The sequence below is a fragment of the Acipenser ruthenus genome, chromosome 4 (assembly GCF_902713425.1).
Source record: "Acipenser ruthenus chromosome 4, fAciRut3.2 maternal haplotype, whole genome shotgun sequence".
Lineage (NCBI taxonomy): Eukaryota > Metazoa > Chordata > Actinopteri > Acipenseriformes > Acipenseridae > Acipenser > Acipenser ruthenus.
Window position 1 is genome coordinate 24,770,623 of NC_081192.1, and position 23,587 is coordinate 24,794,209.

The 23,587-nt window shown below is 38.8% G+C and overlaps 1 protein-coding gene across 1 annotated transcript in view; it reads left to right on the forward strand.

The window, feature by feature from the left end:
• The window catches only part of LOC117399992 (transient receptor potential cation channel subfamily A member 1-like), a 40,569-nt gene extending 17,564 nt beyond the window's left edge, over positions 1-23,005 (forward strand). Inside the window, exons 11-27 of the mRNA XM_059023402.1 lie at positions 3,283-3,452; positions 4,965-5,129; positions 6,029-6,143; positions 6,513-6,679; positions 9,447-9,537; positions 12,460-12,519; positions 12,820-12,918; positions 13,352-13,422; positions 14,586-14,757; positions 15,431-15,520; positions 16,368-16,537; positions 17,064-17,193; positions 17,336-17,518; positions 17,631-17,699; positions 19,852-19,956; positions 20,509-20,618; positions 22,452-23,005. Of these exons, the coding sequence (XP_058879385.1) occupies positions 3,283-3,452; positions 4,965-5,129; positions 6,029-6,143; positions 6,513-6,679; positions 9,447-9,537; positions 12,460-12,519; positions 12,820-12,918; positions 13,352-13,422; positions 14,586-14,757; positions 15,431-15,520; positions 16,368-16,537; positions 17,064-17,193; positions 17,336-17,518; positions 17,631-17,699; positions 19,852-19,956; positions 20,509-20,618; positions 22,452-22,662 (2,178 nt within the window). The 3' untranslated portion in view covers positions 22,663-23,005. The remainder of the gene's footprint in view (positions 1-3,282; positions 3,453-4,964; positions 5,130-6,028; positions 6,144-6,512; positions 6,680-9,446; positions 9,538-12,459; positions 12,520-12,819; positions 12,919-13,351; positions 13,423-14,585; positions 14,758-15,430; positions 15,521-16,367; positions 16,538-17,063; positions 17,194-17,335; positions 17,519-17,630; positions 17,700-19,851; positions 19,957-20,508; positions 20,619-22,451) is intronic.
• Positions 23,006-23,587: the final 582 nt, after the last annotated feature.

Below are 23,587 nucleotides of genomic sequence, written 5' to 3' on the forward strand. Positions count from 1 at the left end.
TGATCAGTACTTCTTACGAAGTCAGTCAAGTCAGTCAAATGAAATCCAGCGACAGGAAGCAAACCACATTTCGCAGGATATCAGCACCCCTGAAATAGACGTAAGTAGGACTTGCATGAATACAACTAGTGATGAACCTAATGATCCTTGCGAACCCAGTCAGATGAATCAGCGTAAGAGAGAAAAGAACCTCAACGGGCACAAGCCTGGAGTTAAATGGCCAAGAGCTTGTGAGAAAACTGCACGCACGTACATCAACTGAAAACAGTACCATGGTGTGCGTCACGTTTCCCATTCTATTCTATGATTGGTTTCTCAGTCTAGCATTTCACGTTTCATTTTCTAAAGCAGTACTAGTACTGTGGAATGTGCAATGAAAGTTGGGGGATGGTCAGGTGACATTTGTATCCAATTGCGTGTGATGTAGCGATTCCAATCCACCTGTGGGCATTTAGAAGACTGAGATATATTGTAATCCAGTTGGAAACAGGTTTTATTGATTATAATCCCAGTCTGGTGACCAAACAATAACTCCAGGCAATACACAACAATGTGTAATGCACTGGAAGTAAATAAACGGGTTACAGTCCCAAATAATAAACACACGTATCTTTCCCATAATGTACAAAACACCAGCCCTGAGTGTGTGCTGTAGTGCTCATGGTGGGTGATACAAGTTTATTCGTGACAAAAGTGAAGTGCTGTTCCGGGTTTTGTGCTGGCCCTTGGCGACAGCTCCGGAACGTGTTAGCCATCTAATAATAACAAACTAACAATTATAGACAAACAAAACAAAACACTCACAGTACTTTTCTCACTGGGTCTCCCACGGGTCCTTACAGGTTTAATATTCAAACCAAATGAAGGAACAGATTGCGATTCTCCGTCCCCTTTTATGCTGTCACACATGACCCCTTGGTAAACGAGTGCAACCACCTCTCCAATCTGCAGCTGCCACATCATTTCCCTTCCGGGTCAATGCGTTATTGCAACGGAGTCTCGTCCCCTTCCAGACTGGCTGACTTTCCTTGAACCCTGGGAAAGAACTGTCAGACCAGCTTGTCCAGGGAACTCTGTTCTCGCTGCTTAGCGCCCTCACAGGTCAAGAGGGAGATTTACAACCAAGAATCATTGTATTTCTGCCATAGGGACATAAACAGCTGAAGGACACTTTTGAGCAATATTCTGTTGCTTAATTACAGTCTTGTCCAAAGACAGAGCTTCTCGCTGCTTCTCCCGTGCCTGATGCAGGGCTCCTGCCTGCTCCCTGTAAAAAGCTTCCTGTTGCTCATGCCTCCTTTCAAGTGCTGCCAATTCCTCAACGGACGCCATGATGCTCAATGTGGTTATTCCTCAGCAAGATGTCTTTACACTATGGTTGCCTATCATGTGGTCATACTACAGTGGTCTGTATCCTGTTGATGACGCCAATTTAATGTAAGGGAGAATTTCACATGGTCTGCCCTTACATTAACGAAATGCTTAATAACAAAATAAATGGCTCCAGACTGGTTTTGAATCTACATTTGCACTTTATAATTTCTTTTTAAATCTGAGACACTGTTTACATTATGCAGCCAGATCAGAGTGCAGCACAAAAAGACCCCTGAAAGAACAGGATGTCATTTTTCAAGCCAGCAGTGTGAATACTAAAGCTCTGTGCGCCCTACATGGTGGCTTTAAGGATAGCAAAAAGCGGTAAGCCCCACACCATTGCTGAACCACTATAGCGCCATGTGCTGCTGACATGGCAATCATTATGCTGGGACCTGATTCACAAGTAAATTAAAAGTTATACCTCTTTCAAATGATTCGGTTGCACGGCGCCATTCATGAAATGGCTGCTGACGTTTGTGAACAGCTTTACGTGAATCGACTGATGTGTCAAAGCGGTATGTAAGTCAATGTGTTACCGTAACATTATTCAGCAGGTTTCATTGGACAAAATGTGTTAATTCTATAGGGTGATCACGCGCACACTGTAGCAAAACTGTTCTGCGCAAACAATTTATTTTTCTCTAATAAAAAAAAATAAAAAAAATCTGCGTTATTCCATGAGTAAAATAAAAAGCTAAAAATGTGTTTTCCCTGCCACATTATAAGACACACAAACAGTACTATTGGGTAACAGTGAACATAGGAAGAATTTATTGTTGTGCGTCTTTATGTTGTATTTTAGTTTATAACTTTAATTATTCTTGAACTGTAACCTTGTATTACAGTTTAACACTTGTAAGTCGTTTTGGATATGCATCTGCTAAATAAATACATTAAATTAAAATTGTTACACTTTCAAATTCTAAGCAAGTCACAAGCTTACCAGCACCATTAATCAATAAAACAAATAAATATTTTTTTTTTTACTTCAAATATTACAAATAGTTCCCTGTAAAAAACACTGTGTTTACGTTTCCTTTCATTCAATTTATGTTCAGAGTTTCCCATGTGTTCTGCTAGGGTTACCATATGGCTCCAGATTAACTGGACGCTTTGAGACACACCAGGATTTCAAAATTCCCCCTAAACTGAAAATAATTCACGTATAAATGAGCTCCACCTTTGCTGAGATTAATCCTGCTGTGGTGGAATTGCTTGGGCGCAGCAAACAAGTCACACAGATCAGCTGCTTCTGATCAGATCTTAATGAACGAATAGCTAATCTATCGATAGAGCAATGAGGTGATGATGAAATTTTAATTGCAGAATAATATGGGCGATTGAATTTTAACAAACAGAAAAAAATAGCGACTGGCTGCAATTCATTCGTAGTATAATACAAGTATTTGACGCACATGCGGGTATTTAAGCACCATTATTAATTGTAGCTAAGGATGGTTCATTTACACATTCATTTATTTCAATTTAGGGGCAAGTTTGAAATCCTGTTCTGTCTCATAGCGTCCGATTAATCTGGAGCCACATGGTAACCCTAGTTCTACAATAGTCTGCCTATGAGTGTAATATATAGCCTTGCTACATGAAGTACTAAACAGCACATTACCATCGACGCGAAATTCGTCCTAACACATGAAAAGGGTTTCAAGTAGCAAGGTTGATTTATTCATCAAAATGAGCTTAAAAAAAGTCCTTAACAAAACATTCCTTTAAACAATTTTGAGAATTGTAAGCAGTTACTTCATTACTACATGCCCATATAATGAATGGGAAATGCCCATATAATGAATGTGCAGCAGTGTAGAGTTTAACTAAAAGGTTTCTTTTTGAGTTTCACTAAAGAATGTGTATCTTCACCCTGTTTGTATTGACTTTGCTTTGCTTCAGCTCAAGGATGTGAAGGAGCTTCTGAATGATGAAGACAATGAGGGGTGTATTCCACTTCATTATGCATGCAGACTAGGAATCCAAGAATCAGTAACTAACATGCTGGGGTTGAAGGTATCACTCCATTTAAAATCAAAGGATAAGAAATCTCCACTGCATTTCGCAGCTGGGCAAGTATTGTTCTTTTCTGTCTTTATTATTATTATTATTATTATTATTATTATTATTATTATTATTATTATTATTATTAATGTGCTCTGTTGTCATTATTTTTGAGTGAACACAGCTTACTGTACATAAATTCAGTGCTGGAAGATATCCTGCAGAGAATCATGTTTTTTTTATCCCCTTTCAACACTGTAAATGACATACAATACTTTTGAAACAATGGCCCTATAGAACCCCCTCCCACACAACTTAAGGCTGGTTTATACTTCTGACTGCGACCCAATTTTTGGTCTCAGTCAGTGGTCTCCGACGGTCTGAACGACATCATCCGCACTGCTGCGAGCTGCGTCTTTTTTGGAAAGTCGTACGGCCTTTTCTTGTGTGTCTGCAACCAGAAAACGCACAGGGCCGGATGATGTTGAAAAAATCCAACATTTGTCGCATGGTCGCAAGCCAGTGAAGCGCAATAGAACACGTTTTTGAGGAACCAAATAAACATGAATAACAGAACAGGATTTTAAACTTGCCTCCAAACTGAATTAAATTAAAGCGTAAATGAACCTTTGCTAAAATGAATATTGGTGCTTACATAGGCTACCATGCGCAGCAACCGCTTGTATAATAATAATAATAATAATGAATACAATGCATTTTTATTTGTATTATTGTTATTCATTTTATATATTTAAGTCACTAATAAGTTAACATTGCTATTTATTTTATGTTTGCAATTACTTTCTCCATCAAATCAGTAACGTTGCTCAGCTGTTCAATGCGTCTGATCGGAGGCAGTATGGAGAACAGCTGATCAGTTTTTACTTGTTTGCTGCTCATAAAATTATAAATGAGACAATTTACACATTCACTTCATTTATGAGACGGGCAATTTTAAAATCCCATATCTAAGTGTCGCGGGATTGTGGAGCCTGTTGGCAACCCTAGTCACAAGTCGACACCGGCAGTAATGCAGACTGGCTGAAAGTATGACCGACAGCTACAACCACTTTGCTGCATCAAAAAGTCTGTGAACTCGGGGGTGTTTCAGTTCTTCTTGCACACCCTTCGAAGTGTCTGCAGCAGATGTACGGCTTTTGTCTGCGAGAGAAGTATAAACCAACCTTTACTCGCACACAGCAGAACACACTCAATAATGGGTCTGTAAATTTCAGAAATATGTAGGTGAAGTATGGTGATGGAGGGAGGCTAGTTCACCGTACGGTTCATTAATAGATTTGGTGGCCCCTTATACCAGTACATAGGTTTGATGTCTGTGCTTCGGCTTCTGGGACACCTAAAATATACATGATATCAAAATGTGTAACTTAAATGTTCTAGTCCTAACCTCTGAGCTACCTAAGGATGTCTAGAGAATGTAGGCTACATCTATTACCACCGCATATTTTTTGATAACTAAGAAATTAAGGCAGTCATAGCTGTTCTAAAATAAAGGCCTTTTCAATTGACTAATTCAAAATACCCAATTGATACCTAACTGAATATTATTTCTGATAAAGGTTTGGGCGTTTCAATACTTGTCACCAGTTGCTGGAAACCATAAGAGACAGCAGACTACTTAATGAAGGAGACGAGAATGGAATGACCCCACTCCATCTAGCATCTCAGAATGGACACATTAAGGTTGTTGAATTGTTGCTAAGGAAGGGTGCTTTATTCCTTTGGTAAGATTACTATTATTCATTGTACAGTATTTTGTATATAAGCACATAAACAAATACAAATATTACTGTATGCTAAGTATATGACCATAAAATATGAACAGATTGAAATACTGTTGCACGATATTGCATGGTGGGGGGGTAACATTGGACAAGACAAGTTTTATAGTGTAAATGCAGAACAAACAAAACATTCAGACGAAGAACCATATACTGTCTGTGGACTCCAGTTTTACATTTCATATATAAGTCCCAAGTTCTATTATACTTTATACTTCAACAGAGAGTTCCTGCGCTATGATTGGCTGAGCTATAGCAATATAATCCCTAGTATATGCCCTTAGAATATTTGTAACTGCATCACAAAAACAAATCAAACAACATCACTCCGTCAGTTTAATTTGTATCAAAATATAACAAGTAAATTTCAACCTTTTTAATAACACGTTCATTGAAGAATGGGGAAGTCAAAGCTTCCCGGAAAAGAATACGAGCACCTCTGAGATATCTACCAACGCTGTAAAAGTAGTACAGAGAGGAGTACTGTCGGACAAACAAACACCTACGACTACTAGCAGGGCTGTTAAATGTATTATTAGATTTAAGCAGAACAAATTGTAAATAGCTTCTATTAATCAGTTTTAACATACTATCTGAAACATAATATTATATATATATAGCTTATGTATCAACCACACTTCCCTTTCTGTTGGTATACAGTAGATGAAGTAGCTCTCTTAGAACCACATTCACAGCTTAACACCATCTCTGATAAGATTGTACATATATGGTTTTACGTCCAAAATGTAAGTGTTGATTCAATTTGTAGAATACATCAATTACCAGTAAATAACCACAGATCTCTGTCTCAAAGTTAAGAAAGTTGTGTTCTCTTTTTTTAGTGATTATAAAGGCCGGACATGCTTACATTATGCTGCAGTGGAAGGCTATATTCAAACAATGAAGATACTTTTGGAAAAAAACATAAAGCTTATAGATAAGGCTGATGAGGATGGGGTATGTGTGCATTCCTACCTGTTAAATTGAAATAATCAATCCATGCACAGTATGTTTTCATCGTCTCAGCATATAAAATCTATTTGTTAGAGACCCTGAGATCTAAACCAATTGAATTTACATTTTGCCACTCAAAACCTTTTCCTTATTACAGGTAAAACAAAACCTGGTACATATTAATTGTAGTAAAACATAACTAAATCTCACATGGAACAGTCCATAGTTTTTTTTGCCTACTACTGTATCAACAACAGCTTTTCACAGTGCTGAATGTCATAAAAAGTATTTTCTCCTATTACCCAATTACCTTGAATTAAAATGTAGTTGTATTGACTTCTGGAAATTGATCATTTTGTTTTCTTGATAAAGAACACAGCCCTTCATCTAGCTGCAAGGGAAGGGCATGCCAGTTCTGTAAGCCTTCTGTTGAGTAAAGGAGCGGAGATTTCACTCAACAAAAGTGAGGCCACTTTCTTTCATGAAGCTATACACCAGGGGAGAAATGAAGTGGCATGTGTCGTCATTGAAAGTAAAAGGTAACTTTAAAAAAAATGTAGGTTGGACTAAATTGCAGATTTAGCATTTTAAATAAAAATAAAAATACAATAGAGTTCAAATCTGAAATGAGACAATGTTTTCTTAAGTTTTGTGAAGTAATCATTGCTATTTTTAAGTATTCTAACAAAATAGAAATATATAGTATGTTAGCTTTTTCAGTTTGATAGAGTATTGTTGCCACTACCTTACCACATAGGCCTGGAAAAATGGGAGAAATATTTCAGAGATGACTAATCACACAAGACTGAAATGTAAAGAAATCGGTTAAAATTCTATTAATTAACAAATTACATCCTCATATATATATATATATATATATATATATATATATATATATATATATATATATATATATATATATATATATAGTAACAGAGCAAGGGCTCTGTTTGTAAATAGTTTTAATAATGTTTGTGTTTGGTGGTTGACAGGGATGGGGTTAATTCCTCTCCCTGCTAAAAACATGTGAGAAAGTGGCTGTTCCCAAAAGAGGCAATTGGTGTTAATTGGGAACAGCCACAGACTATAAAAAGAGAGCTTCCAGCTCCATTAAGGGGAGATCACCAGGGAGCTGGTATAGGAGAGTTTGGCTGTGAAAAGGAAAGGAAAGGAAAGGAAAGGAAAGGAAATGAAAGGAAAGGAAAGGTAAACTGTTTGTGAAAGTTTTTATTGACAGGTAAACGGCTTAGCTGTCCTGTGTGTGAGACAGGGACCTGTGTAAGTGAGGTTAGGCTCTATGTTGAGCTAGGCTTTTGTTTTGTTTGTTTTGTTTTGTGTTGTAAAAATTAAAGTGCGCAGTAGTGCTTCAAATCAAGGTTTTGGTGTCTGGGTCTGTGTTTTTAAGGGGCAAATGAACCAAAAGTGGTGAAGTTCTTTTACATAAGGTGGCAGCGTGTGCAGGTGCCCTAAAGACCCAGAAATGAGCTGGAGACAGCAAGAAATGCCCAGCAGTCCCGAGAGCCAGAGGGGGTGGAGCTGCCGTCCCGAGAGCCAGAGGGGGTGGAGCTGCCGTCCCGAGAGCCAGGGGGGGTGGAGCTGCCGTCCCGAGAGTCAGAGGGGGTGGAGCTGTCTCCTGAGCAGGAAAAGGAGGATCAGTTGTCGTCTCCGGAGCCACCGCCTGAAAACAAGGGGGAGGAGGTGAAGAAGATACCTCCACCACAGCCTCGACCACCACCCCTGAAAACCAGTCCGGCGCCAGATGGTGCGGTCCCTCAACCTGTGCTCCTGGACACCCTGCCAGAGTGCCCAGACCTCCAGTTGCTGGGCCTAGAGATCAAGCTGGAGCACCACCAGACACAGTTCCTCGCCTGGTCCCCTGCTCCGTTCTTCCTGAGGCCCCAGACGTCACGTCGCAGTTGGCAGACGTCGCTTGGACTCCCCCTGCCTTTTGCTGTGCTCCCCCTGGTGGCGCAGACATCTCTCCAAGCCTCGAACCTCTGTCTCCTGCTGCTGCTCCTGCAAGATCACCGGCCTGCACACCTGTCACCCCTGTCACTCCGTTGGGGTCCCTCATCGCCGGTTTGCGGTCCCTTCCCAGAAGCGCAGGGGGCCGACCCATCCTCAAGCCCGCCTGCAGGAAGGGGCGAAAATTTACTTTTTTGGATTTGAGGGTGGGTGGTTATGTTTCGGGGGGGGGGAGGTGGCCGTCGAATGGCCGGTGTGCTACGGCTCTGTTTGTAAATAGTTTTAATAATGTTTGTGTTTGGTGGTTGGCAGGGATGGGGTTAATTCCTCTCCCTGCTAAAAACATGTGAGAATGTGGCTGTACCCAAACGAGGCAATTGGTGTTAATTGGGAACAGCCACAGACTATAAAAAGAGAGCTTCCAGCTCCATTAAGGGGAGATCACCAGGGAGCTGGTATAGGAGAGTTTGGCTGTGAAAAGAAAAGGAAAGGAAAGGTAAACTGTTTGTGAAAGTTTTTGTTGACAGGTAAACGGCTTAACCGTCCTGTGTGTGTAAGTGAAGTTAGGCTCTTGAGCTAGGCTTTTGTTTTGTTTGTTTTGTTTTGTGTTGTAAAAATTAAAGTGCGCAGTAGCGCTTCAAATCAAAGTTTTGGTGTCTGGGTCTGTGTTTTAAGGAGCAAACGAACCAAAAGTGGTGAAGTTCTTTTACAATATATATATATATATATATATATATATATATATATATATATATAATATATTGTAAACTATTTGCACTTTCCGCAGTTCATTGCCCCTTTAAAAACAGACCCAGGACACAGGATTTTAAGTTTTAAAAGCGCTGACGCGCTATTTTTAATAAACAAACACCTAGCTCTATTCGAGCAATAACTAAAACACAGGAACCTAAACTATCTTGCAGGACGGCTAAGCCGTTTACCTGACAAATAAACAAAATAAACCACACAGGTTTCACACTACTTTTCTTTTCGGTTGAATACACTCCTAGCCAGGCTCTTCACTCTTCAGCAGCCCAGAACAGACTGGCTGCTTTCTTTAAATACACTGCACCTGGCTCTAATTTACAACGATAGCCAGATGCAGGGGATAATTACTAATCAAACAATTAACAAATATAATTAAACAATGAAACAAAACAATTAAATTCAATCAATGTGCATTTGCACATGGTTTTCATGCAGGGAGGATATTAACCCCCTCTCTGCTGTGTTACAATATGTTATCTATATTTATATCTGTATTTATATAATAACTGTTGGTTGCGTAAAGGAATCATATATCAATTTGAAAACTGGCCTAGATAAGTGTTTGTACTTTAGGTGCCATGAAGCTATTACAACGTTTAAATATGGATCTACGAAAAGAGACCCTAAACTGGAGATGATTGAATTCATGCCAAAAAGTTTTAAGGTAAGCCTAATTTCAATTGTGTTGGTGTACATTTGAAACTATAAAAAACAAGTGATAATGGTCAAGATCAGTATTGCAAAGTACAGCTTTTATATAGTGTTCCGCAAAGCAAGGTTATTGTGAAATTGTATTTTAAATTAATGAATATGTCGTTTCACGGGACAGGAGGAAGAACCTCTGGAATTGAGAATAGGAGAGAAGTGCTTTGTGACTTTAGGAGTACAGAGTGTCCCCTTGGCTCGCAGAGAGCACAGCTGGGCCTCTAAGGTTGGGAACTGAGCTTCACTTGCTCCCAGAGGGAGACCGTTGCAGAGGTAGAGCAGCATAGTGGAGGAGAAAAGGAGGATGTAGGAAAGGAAAAATTGAGAATAGGAGATAAGTGCTTTGTGACTTAGGAAGGAGTACAGGGTGTCCCCTTGGCTGGCTAAGAGCAGCCCTTGTGAAGGTGATACAGAACCAATCGACCTCCAAGGCTGGGAAGCAACTCTTACTTCCCCCAAGGAGAACCTAAAGTGTAGATAATTGGAAAATGGAAGCAAATTAGGATAGATTTGGCCAGGGGACCCTGGCTCACGGAGAACGAGGCCAGCACGGCTGGGCTTCTAAGTTGGAAAGTGAGCTTCACTTGCCCCCAAAAGAGGACCCTTGGCTCCCCACAACTGCACCACCAATGCAAAGAAAAGAAATAGAGGTTAATTGTATATATTTAATCTCACTGCCCTGGTGGGAGGAAACCTCTGGTGGTCCTGCTGGAGAGATGGCCCCCACTCTAGGCATACTATCAATATTCTGTTGAGCAAAGAGATATCATGGATAGGAACGAACATGAGACTCAACTGCAGTGGAAGACCTGTTGACATTGACTTTGGCTGCTGCACCTGTACGGAAGAAATAAATATTATGTTTAATTGTGAAAAATCTTGAAATACCTATTTAGACTGTGAAATGTCGTGAATAGGCCTTTTTTTACAGTGAAAAAAAAAATAAAGCCATAACTATATGTCACAGTACCTTAAACCTTTAAGGACCAAGCATTTTTCAGTGGGATGCTCCCCCAGGACCAGGGTTTTTTTGGCTGTATCTGACTCTCTTCCTATAAAAATTCACTAAAAATCTATTTGGAATTGGTGTCCTTTTGTTTCAGAAAACTCTGGGGAACATTACAAAGTACTTCACAAACCATAAAAACGTTTCACTTTTTTTTTCAAAACTATATTTCATATTTTCATTATTATTCTATATTCTGCTTAGAGATACTGTACATGTATAAAAATGTGCTATTCTATGACCTGAGGGACCTTACAATACTTCCTGAAAGTTTTGTTTGGGCAAATTACAAGACATTGTTTCACCTGAGCGATTGCAGTGCCATAATAAACGTTGATTCTCAGGGTCTTTGTAAGCAATAATGGACACTACTTTCGATTTATTTTCTCAAAATAAATATTTATAAGTAAAATAATGGTTCTTCATTCCATTATTATCAGTAATAAAGGAAAAAAAGTAGTTCTTGAAACTCATTTAATTCCTGAAACGGTATCTGCTTATATTACAGGTGACATTTCAGTCAACTCGGGTTATCTGACAGGGTCATTGTCACCCTTCAGAATGCCAGGGCAGTGTCTACCTGCTCCCAGTACGGCTACAAATGGGGTGTCATCCAGACATGGTGTCAGACGCATGCACTGGACCCCACGATTTCCCCCAGGCAGGATCTGTTTGATGAAGGGAAATCACATTTAACCCTTTGCGGTCCTATGTCGGACCTGGTCCGACATTGCAATTATTCCTATCCATTCCAATGTCGGACCCTGTCCGACATCATCAAAAAAACGCAAAAAACAGGTTTCTAGTCGTTTTTTCTCCGGAAAAAGTCGAGAAAACCATTCAATGGCTGAGTGGGAGCGACAGGAGCCGAGACAAGCCGAAAAAAAATAAATAAAAAAAAGGGCGTATCTCATGAATAGTCATACTTGCTCCTGGCATCAGATAACGGCGGCCATAAGGAAACAAGCTGGGTGTTACCGCATCAGCGCTCGGAGAATATCACAGACATTTGCAGACCTTTTTTCAGATGTAATAGTAATCAAATAATGACTTGGATCGCATTATTGAGGCGTTTGGTGATAAAACGAGTGATCAGGAGATGATTGATCGGTATGTACGACTATTACTATTATTATTATTTATTTCTTAGCATATGTGAAAGCTATAGCGAACGAAAGGGTGGGGCGGGGCTGGAGATGCCTAGTGAGTGCTTTGTTGATATGCAGGGCCTTTTAAACCCATTTGACTGTGGGGAAAAAAATACTTTTAAACAGCGCGTCTAAAATTAACCTGACGCGCCTGACACGCACTTAATAAATGGACTGCAAAGGATTAAGGTCCACATGGCAGTTATTTCGGCTTAGCATATTTAAATTGACCCAGTCTCCCCAGGAGCACACTTCCTGGTGATACAGTTTTTTGAAGGGTACTCGGTTAAGACCCCCAAGAAAGAAACTTGTCCCTAGTTGGCGGCTCAATGTAGTGCTGGGTGCACTTACAAGACTGCCATTGAAGCCCCTTCAGTTTATCTTCCTTCAGGTGTCCCTCATTCTATTAGAGCCAGGTGTTATCCATTACTGGCTCCAATACCAAGCCCAAGGCATTTTGGGGGACGTAGTCCTACACCCATTTTAACCCCCAGGAATACATTTTTCCTCCTCTCCCTACTCTGCACAGTTTAAAAACATTATGTTAGAAAATGCAGTGCTTTGATATATGAGAACAGTTCTGAACTTCTAATGATCTGAAAACATAATATAATTAATCAAAATGGGCTTTAGAAGCTGTTTATTAGGTTGTACTCTAAGGTGGTTTGCCAGTATGTGATCAAATTAGGGTCTCACTTCTACTGATATGCTTTTATATTTCTTACAGTTGCTTTTGGACAGATCTATGAAAGAATCAGAAGATGATGTCAATAGTCAAGACTACTGTGTGAGTGTCAAATCAAATGTGTATTTCTTGCTCTTATTGTATTACTTGTATTGTAACACTTGAAATGTATTTGCTTACGATTGTAAGTCGCCCTGGATAAGGGCGTCTGCTAAGAAATAAATAATAATAATAATAATAATAAGCCATGTTCAATTCTGTAATTATTATTATTATTATTATTATTATTATTATTATTATTATTATTATTATTATTATTATTATGTTGTTGTTGTTGTTGTTGTTTACAAATCTCCAATTGATTTCCAATTAAAAGATACATATTTGATTTTAATTCTACAGATTGAGTACAATTTCCAATATCTTCAGTGTCCAATGAAGAATAAAAAGCTGTCATACGAAGATAAGGATGTGAAGTGTCAGCCTCTTGTTTCACTGAATGTAAGAAGTCACATTAATAGAAATGCTGGGCCCTTTTCAAAAAAGTTTAAAGATTGTTAAGAACAGTTTTTTAAAGAGTTTATGAATATTTTCATAGTAGATAATAAACTTTTAACCTCAAAACAGTCGGGGGGGAAAAGGTGTCATAAAATGCAAGTTTGAAAAAACATTCCTTCAAACAGTCCTTAAAATATTGTCATCAGGGCCTGTCCTGTGTTATGATATTATGAAGTTATGATCAGGTCCGAGACCTTTCTGATGCCAGTATAAAAACTGTGTGTAAATGTGGTTTTTTTTATGTCAAATCCCCCCCCCCACATTTGCCTTGTGTTGTTGTGTATATTTAAAACCTGAAGATGCAATATTAAAACAACCTATAGTATATCAACAACCTACTATAAATATGTATAAATGATAATCTGTGTTCTTTCAGACCATGGTACAGTTTAACTGTGTTGAGCTTTTGACCCACCCTGTCAGCAAGAAATATTTAGAAATGAAATGGTAAGTTGTAAAGATATTGTATACTTGGAATATAGAATACACTACATATGTTTACATATATAAAAACTCAACATCACTTATAGTGCAATCTTTGAAATGTTATTTCTCCACTGGCCGTTAATTTGTAAACCAGCTCTAAACAGCTTCTGCCCCTTGTGTTAAGATGCATGTCACAGGGGGCTCCTGAGTGGCGCATCCAGTAAAGGCGCTCCGCGCGTAGTGCAGGATGTGCCCTATAGCCTGGAGATCGCAGGTTCGAATCCAGGCTATGTCACAGCCGACCGTGACCGGGAGTTCCTAGGGGGCGGCGCACAATTGGCTGAGCGCTGCCCGGGTAGGGAGGACTTAGGTCGGCAGGGGAATCCACGGCTCGCTGCGCATCAGCGACCCCTGTGGCCGATAGGGCGCCTGTGGCTCTGCAGCGGAGCCGCCAGATCTGTGTTGTCCTCCGCCACTATAGGTCTGGTGGCATTGCTGTGGATCTGCAGTGCGAAAAATGACGGCTTGGCAGGAGCACGTTTCGGAGGATGCGTGTTCCAGCCTCCGTTTCCTGAGTCGGCGGGGGGGGGGGGTTGTGAGCGGTGAGCCGGGGATACAGATAATAATTGGGCATGCTAAATTGGGGAGAAAACCGGGGTAAAAAAAATTTAAAAAAAATAATAATAAAAAAATAAAAAATAAAAAAAAGATGCATGTCACTGATGTTACGCATACAATAAAATTAATTCATCAGTTAATTTCAGTGTGTAAAGACTGCTCCCCTAAAATAGTCTAATTGGATTCTTGCTGTTAATTGTGTTATGGAAAAAGTCAAGTTCAGGTGTCTCCTACTGCAGTACTACTGCAAAGTTACTGCACACAGTATCCTGCAGTCTTAATACTACAGCACTTTTTTTTTTAACCCTTTAAGGTACTGTACACAATTAATTGAGCGGTTGTTTAAACGGTTTCTTCTTAAACATTTGAGAGCGACTCAAATATCACAAGGAAACTGACAATTTAGGTAACCAGATCCAACTTGTTAGTAAACTGTAAACCCTGTTTTGTGCACCTCATTGCAAAAATAAGAAACCCTTAAAGGGTAAAGAGACAACCTATGCCTTTTATGGACAAACAAGACTTTCTTATATTATAAACTGAAATGCATTATTTGTATTGTGTAGGCTTGCCTATGGACTAAAGGCCCATGTTCTCAACCTGGCTATCTACAGTCTTGGTCTGGTGCCTCTAACAATCCTCATTGTGAATCTGAGACCAGAAATATCTGTGAATAGAACGGCAGAGAATGGAACAGAAGTTAGAGAGGTGACCATGAGTACTCAGGCCCTGGATAAGGTGTGTCAAATCTAACAAAAGGGATTATTGGAAAAATACCAGTGTAATAATATTTAGAGCCTAATATAGTTCAGACCAAAAATGTCCAAAAAAACTGCTACTAATTTACTATTTTCCGTCTGTCACCTATCACATTTCAAGAGTGCTTTACACAAAAACATACTGTATAAGGAAGTGTAAGTGTAAATTAGAAGTTCAAATTGAAATCTTAAGATTCTTAGATTTTTTTAAAGCTGTCTGATAATTATGTGTATACAAGCTTTCAATAGTGTGTAAAGCAAAAGCTATTGGCAGCTTTCATATGACAATCATGACACTACATACTATATTTTTTCCATGTTGAATACTACTGTTTTTATCTCATATTTCAGTCCTGCATTTGCAAGAGAGACCATATGTGTATCTTTCTTATGGGATAAATGTTTGGCTGTAAAGCTACATTTGAAAGTGGCCATTGAAGGTTTGGTATCCATTTCCAGATGGAGGTTAGAACCTTTGATAGTAATTTAGATAAACAGAATAAAATATATCCTTTTAAAAATAGTAAATATGACACATTAATCATGTTTTCATAAGCAGCCATTTAAGATGGACATAGAAAAATAAAAGGTGTTTAAAGTATATTAAGACAAAACACGTCTGACAATCCTAACTGATATGTTCTGTCTTACAGCATAACTCTTTTTATACAGTCTGCATGATACTGGTTCTTGTCATGACTCTATATGCAGTTGGTAAAGAGATGGTCCAGATATACCGGCAGGTAATATACAGTAGCACACTTTAAAATTGACTTTTTACCAGCAAAACCAATTTGCATGGCTGCTTATTAGGGGTGCACATGATTCACATTTGGAAGTGGTGGGGTGACCTTCAGGTACAAATATCACTGCTAAGGACGCAGGCACCTGCCTTGAGCAGCCACACACAATGGCTTGGTTTACATGTAACAATAAAAATAAGTCTCACCTTTCTGCCATTCTATTTTGGTAGTACCTTTACAGCAGTTTGGGTTTACATATAGTTTTCTTTTAGGAAGAAAAATTCTCCTTTGAATTCCAGTTGACCCAATTGATATTAAAATGTGGGATATATCATTAACCCTTTTAATAATATACATAATATACACTCAAAATGTTTAGTAGATAACATTTTCAAAATACTGTTTTTTTTTTTTTTTTTCAAATCTTGCCCATTTTAATTAGGTTTCACAAATTTTACATCAACTTTACATGTTCACCTATCTTGGCGCTGAAGATGGTAACCTCCAGTAATTGACCACTGGTACCAATTTTGCAGTAAGAACTACAGTAGTAACATTAATAAAAAACGTAGGGGGTCAAGTTTTCCTCAGTTGTGTCGTGTTTAACTACCATGACTCCTGAAGACGGTAACCTGCCAATACACCACCAGTTTCCGGTTTCACTGTTCCTTTAAAAGTCCTCAAGCACCACCTAGTGGATGGATAAGGAAAGTGCTGTAAGGAGCTAAGAAATACAAAGATGCAAGAAGCATGGCAGACACTTCAACTTTAAATAAGTATTATTACTGTGTACGCACAAGAATGTTTGTTTGTTTTTTGCTGACATTTTTACTGTTTTTCTTCACAGTGTTGGAGATACTTCCTTGACTACTCTAATTATTTTGACTGGTGTGTAGCAGTCGAGTCTCTTCTCTTTGTTATCCCCCTCTTGTATAACTCTCAGGAACACTGGCCCTGGCAATGTGGGGCCATCGCTGTGTTTCATTCCTGGATCAACTTTCTCCTTTATATGCAAAGGTATATTTTATTTATTAAGTCCCTAAATATTTTTAGACCCTATGTAATATAAATTTACATACAAGGGTGTGTATGTTACTGTATGTATGTGCCATTGAGGCTTTACTTCATACATAAATTTACAAATGTTGGTAGTAAATCTTTTGGGAATATTAGTTTCTTAATGGAGAGAGTCAAAATGCAACTAGCTAGATGAGCCTTTACATTTTCGATCAGTTATAACAAACACATATTTATAATATCTGCAAAAAATGTTACAATTTTAAAGTCTACAAGCAACAATAGGCTCATTATAAAATAAAATAAATACAAACTGTACTGTATTCTCTGCTGCGGTTACACTAGTTCATTCCCTGCCCCTCAAATATGGTACTTCAATCTATTACTGAACTGAAAAAGACTCACTGTTACACAGGTTAGTAAAGTTAAGATCTCTAAACCTTAAGGAGGCTTACCCTGGTGAGTGAACTATCAATACATGAATTATTCTTTATGATCGTGACCATTTTTCTATCCCTGTCCACAGGTTTGAACGTTTTGGGATTTACGTAGTGATGTTTGGTGAGATCCTCCGAACTCTTTTTTGTATTATCCTGTTGTTCTTTTTCCTGAACTTGGCATTCGCCCTGGCGTTTTATGCTCTAATGCTTGAACAGGTTAGACAAACTATGAACTGTGTATTTATGTATATCATTTAGTAAAAAGCATTAGTGTGTATTAGTGTAACAGGAAATGCGTTACGATGCATGTATTCATTTGTGCTGAAACATTCAACAAAGGCATCATTTTGTTTTGCAGCAAACATTTGCAACTCCTGCACTTTCCATAATGCAGACTTTTGCGATGATGCTGGGAGACATTAGTTACCAGGACAATTTTCTTACTCCACTCATAGAAAATAGATTACCGTTTCCATTTCTCACCTTTTTAATTCTCTGCTGGTTTTTACTACTGATGCCAATCCTCCTCATTAATTTGCTGGTAGGTTTTTTTTTTACTTTATTCAAACAGTTCTCAGTCTAAAATACTGTATCAAGCATGCTGACCAATGTACACACATTTACAACTAAAATGTTGATATTTCAATGTTTAGATTGGTTTAGCTGTTGGAGATATTGCTGAGGTCCAGAGGAATGCTTGCTTGAAAAGGATTGCTATGCAGGTAAGTCGTTTACCTGGAAGAGAGAGAAATCCAGCTTCAGTGCAGGATTCATTTTGTTTTGAGTTTTCAAAGTATAAATACAGTCAGCACTCATATAACCGACCCTATAACTTCAGTGAAGGTTAAAAGAGTGTGACGCATATCTGATTTTGGCCCGTTCCAACCCTTGTCTTTTTCAGGAAACACAAAAAAGATACAATGTAAAAAAATACATAGCTGAAAGGACTGTGTTTCAAAATAAATAGACTTCCATTTAGATGTACTGTAGTTGTTTACTGGTGACAAAGTCGGAAATCGCGTGTGATGGGTAAGTGCATTAATTTATGACATAAATACTGCTGTGCAAAAGTCTTAGACATGTTGCATTTTTCTACTCTGACGCATTATGAACATCAACAATTTACTCAAAGCCTCCACTAGTGTTTTCTAGTATTATAACAACCTTGGCTTGGATAAAGAAGGAAAAACATTGAGTGAAATAGCTTGCATCACTCGATTTTCAAGGTGTGGTATCCAAAGCATAATCAAAAAGTACAGAGAAACATCATCTGTAATTGACAAACCCAGGACTGAAAGACCCAAAAAGCTGTCTAACAAGGATGAGCAATACTTGAAGATAATATCCTTAAGGAATAGAAAGAAGACAAGCGTTGAATTGACAACAAAACTGGCAGAAGGCACAAGCATCGTCCAAAGCACCTTTGACCATTGTTCTGTAGTCCAATTTCTGTGTTCTTGTGCATCTTTTAGCTTTTTAGTCTTGTTCCCCTTTCTTAACAGAGGTATTCTTACTGCAACACATCCTTTAAGTCCTGATTTCAAGAGTGACCTTTGTAGTGTTGATTTGATTGACAACAACACCTGTGCCTTCTGCCAGTTCTGTTGTCAATTCAATGCTTGTCTTCTTTCTATTCCTTAAGGATATTATCTTCAAGTATTGCTCATCCTTGTTAGACAGCATTTTGGGTCTTCCAGTCCTGGGTTTGTCAATTACAGATGATGTTTCTCTGTCCTAGTTGATTATGCTTCGGATACCACATCTTGAAAATCGAGTGATGCAAGCTATTTCACTCAATGTTTTTCCTTCTTTATGCAAGTCAAGGTTGTTATAATAGTAGAAAACACTTGTGGAGGCTTTGAGTAAATTGTTGATGCTCATAATGCATCAGAGTAGAAAAATGCAACATGTCTAAGACTTTTGCACAGCAGTGTATATATAATGGGAATTGATTTTATTCTTAATACAAGGACAATAAAACGCGACTGACGTGTATCTGGGTATATACGAGAGCTGACTGTAATGTTCAATCGACCGCTTCTCTAGTTACAATGAAACTTGGTATTAGCATTATTAGATTAAGCTGTAAATAGAGTGTATATATATAATAGGCTATATATCAGCAGTATGGTTTTTTTAGTGAAAAAGGTTGTGTCTCTGGTTGTGTGATTAATAGACTTTGTTTCTAGTATTATCTTTATCATATACAGGACATTGTTCTTGCACTTACAAGATCATATATAGGATGAATGAAGATAATATAACTGTCTTACATGCACAGTAGTGATGCAACCTTTGCCATTCCAGATTGAGTTTGGTTTCAATCAAGTCATTACGGGAATTGACCCTTAGCAGGCTGAATTAGTTAATTTGGTTGGATCAAAGACCTGACCCGGAATAGAATGGGGAGAGTTGAGTGCCACTGGACTCAGACATGTGCACTAACACCTATGCAGTATAGATTATGTTGCAATGCTGTACTCAACCCAGTTACTGGTACTTAAAGTTGATTTATTATGATTCAGTAGTTCTGGACAAACCCCACAACACAGAAATTTGAGTTTAAGGAAATATGTTATTGATGATTATGTAATGTATGGAAGAAACAATTTGGCATCAAACCTGCTTGGTTTGAAGGTCCATCACCTGGCTGTCTGGACGAGGCAGGATACCCCCATAATAGATTGTACCTAGAGAAGCTGCTGGGCGGAGATGGGGGAGGTGGAGGGATGCGAATAAAGGTGTTACGTGGGTATTTATATGTTTTTGATAGGTTACATTGAGATGACGAAATGTGTAGGGGCCGTCCCTTCTCCCAAACTTTAGTTTATAAACGTCATTAAATAAAATAATTCTAAAAGTTTTTGTCTACAGATTGATCTCCATACTAACTTGGAGGAAAAGCTGCCATACTGGTTTATGAAACGAGTGGATCAGGTCAAAGTTACAGTCTATCCTAACAGAGCTGGTGGGTTAAAGGTATGTACAATATAATACTACAGTCCATAAGAGAAAGAATACTGGGTTGATAACTCCTTTTAGAGCACATTTAAAGGAATTGTAGCTAACATATAACAAATAATCCCACTTCCATTTGCAACATACTCTAGGTTTCAACTGTGCAGTTTTTAAAGAAACACATGTTACAGCACACATGTATTTTAAATGTAAAACAGACATCTAATACTACACTAGGTACTCGGTTTTCTGGCCTTGCCTTCAAGGAAGTCTATTGCTTTACTTTATTGGTCATTTCGACTCTTTAGTGTCTTCTGGGTAAAAGGATGCTACTGGCTGAAAGCATGTCAACCAACAGGGGATACATTTAATTGGTAATTGACAGGAAAGAAGCCTGTGAAGGGGTGGGGGCAATTTCACCCTCCAGCTGAAATAACCCCGGATTGCAAGACAATCTAAAAGCATGGCTCACAAACAGATTTCTTTAACCTCGTGGAGTACCAGATATCATGTTTTAAAATGAAAATACATGTTTGCATACCTGCACACACACTAATTTACTTTTCTTTACAGTTTCCTGCCTTCTGGAACTGGAATGGCAAGCCTGAATCAAGAACCCGGCTGAACACAGGCCACTGTCAATCAACGCCTCTGGAATTTGAAGTTCAGACACAGAAGTACAGGTATGCAGTGATCAGGTTGACACTGGTTTTGTGCCACGGTAATGTTCTACAAATAAAACTTGGAATGAAAGAGCATTCCAGCTCCAGAACTGTACAGCCCAGTATAGTCGGGTTTTTCAGGTAATGCACTGGCCCTTAGCAGATCGTGGTTCAGATAAATACACACAGTCTACAGGCCTCACACTGGGATGCATTTAGAAGGATTAGAAGAAATTGTTTTCCAGTAATTAAAATATACAGTGCTCCCTCGCTATAAGGCTCTTGGTTATAACGTGCCTCGGATATAACGCTCCTACAGCATGTCCCCCAATTCCCTGTACTAGTGATTGATGCAATATTTCTACAGTAAATACAGTACCAGTGTTGTTCAAACTGTAAACAACTTCTCAGTCTAACTTCTGTTTCTGTCTCTCCCTTTTGATACAGTATCTGAACTAAAGAAAAGCTGCGCTGGCAATTTATAAAACAGACATCTTATTCAGCATTCGTTTTATAACTAAATAAATATTAGGCCTATTATATGGTTATCTTTCCTAATGTATTTACTTTTTTGTTGCAAGTGGAGCTGCGGCTTTCTCCAGGAGACGAGACGCTTCGGCCTCGCTTCAGCCCCGCTCCGGCAGCCGAACCTGGGACGAGCCCATTCCCTCTTCCTTTCTCCCGACACGCTCTCCTTCTCGCACTTGGTTTGCTTGTCTGTCGCTTCGAACTGAACTTCCGTCCACCGTTTGCCAGACTACTTATAAAAAATATAGCGTTGATTACATGGTGCTTTATGCATGGTTAATTCACAGAAAGTTCAGTTTTTGCTTCACTATATGTGCATTATAGAGAGGGAATTATTTTATTTTGTGTTTTAGTCAGATGCGTGTTGTTGTGTCCCGCGGCGCCCCCCACCAGCTCCCCCGTTTATAACGCTTATATTGTGTGTCCCCCGAGACCCGCTTTATAGCGAGGGAGCACTGTACTTATTTTATTCACTTCAAAGCATTTCTCTGCTAAAAATCTGTTTGGTGTTAAATGTAAATAAATACATAAATAAATAAATACATAAAATTATTGTGTTCTTTAACAGAAATGAATGGTAATATTGGTAATATTTACACAATTAAAAAAAATATTGACAGCTGAGCATTGCATATAGCTTGTGTTATTCAATTCTGTAAGTTCTTTGTGTATCTTGCTTTTCTGTGTTTGAAGTTCCTGGTAGTTATGCAATTGTTACTGCTGGAAAGCTTTTACTTCTGCGCTGAATCAGTTCAGAATATGGGATGGATTGAGACAAATCTAAGCACAAGCAAAGCTAATTCAGCTGGAACTTTGATCAGCATGTGCAGGGATCTCAAACCCAGGTGCACTAGAGCAGCAGCAATGGCAGCCCTAGTGTCACATTTAATAAAAAAAACAAAACAAAACAAACAAACAAAAAAAGCTAAAAATAAAAGTTTGCCACACAAATGGTGAGCACTAGTCCCACTAAAAGGAATGTCCCACTCCAGGAACCTACTACTCAACATCCCCTAAACTGACCTACTGACCCGGAGTCCTGGCATTCTCACGTCGACGCCTGCCTCTTCAAACGGCCTTGGCTGGGCAATGCCTTTACGAGCACGGTCTTGGAGTGGAAGGGTTTCGTGTAGTAGTTCCTGCACAGCGGACGCTCTCCTCCGCAATGTAAACAAACACAGCTCGACCTGTGGCGCTGACGCTTTAAGAGAAATTACGGGTACTTTATTTTTAATAACAGTTGTAGGAACACTTGGGGACGTGTAGCGCTATATTTTTGAACCCACTGCTTACTTTTTAAATCTTTTTTTTTTTTTTTTTTTGCAGGTTGAAGGATATTTCAAAGGTTTTGGAAAAACAGCACAGCCTTCTAAAACGTGTTGTTCAAAAAATGGAAATAGTGTCAGAAGCTGATGAGCAAGATGACACTGAACTTTTCCAGTATGGCAATGCGAAGAGGCAGCAGCTGCTCCACAATAAGAGCAAGTGGAATTCTTTAGTAAAAGCAGTGCATGACAAAAAACATATCATCACATAAATAAGGATTGTAGTCGACTTTCTAAGCTGCATGAAAATCTGGCAAATGTTTGGGGTTTATAGCATGGAACAGATATCACCCTCTAGTGGCATTTATACCATATGGATTTAGCATAATTGCAGTACTGTATGTAGAGGTGACACCTTTTGTGGATTTGTTGTTTTTCTTGATTTATAGCTATTGAAGGTTTGAAATACATTTGTTAATCAGGTTGTTAGAAAAAGAAAAATGCCAATCAATGGAATAAAATGATTAAATAAATTTAATGTGGGGTGTTTGCCTGTGAGACTAACAATGATTGGTTTGCATAGGGTTTGTTGTATCTTAAAATACACTTGATTATACCGAGTTTGTATTTAGCAGTATTAGCAATAAAAAGTATGTCTCTGCGAGCCTATGTGATTTTTTTTTTAATCACACGATATCGATATATGAAAATTATCGATGTTGAACGATATTTATATCATATAAAAATATTGATATCCACCCTTAATAATATACCTTGATTGACCTGGCTGTGTGACATGGAGCATTGTCCTGCTGGAAAAACCAATCCTCAGAGTTGGGGAACATTGTCAGAGCAGAAGGAAGCAAGTTTTCTTCCAGGACAACCTTGTACTTGGCTTGATTCATGCCAAAGCTGCCCGATTCCAGCCTTGCTGAAGCACCCCCAGATCATCACCGATCCACCACATTTCACAGTGGGTGCGAGACACTGTGGCTTGTAGGCCTCTCCAGGTCACCGTCTAACCATTAGACGACCAGGTGTTGGGCAAAGCTGAAAATTGGACTCATCTGGGGGTGCTTCAGCAAGGCTGGAATCGGGCAGATTTGTCTTTGTGAAGGACGCATGAATCAAGCCAAGTACAAGTTTGTCCTGGAAGAAAACTTGCTTCCTTCTGCTCTGACAATGTTCCCCAACTCT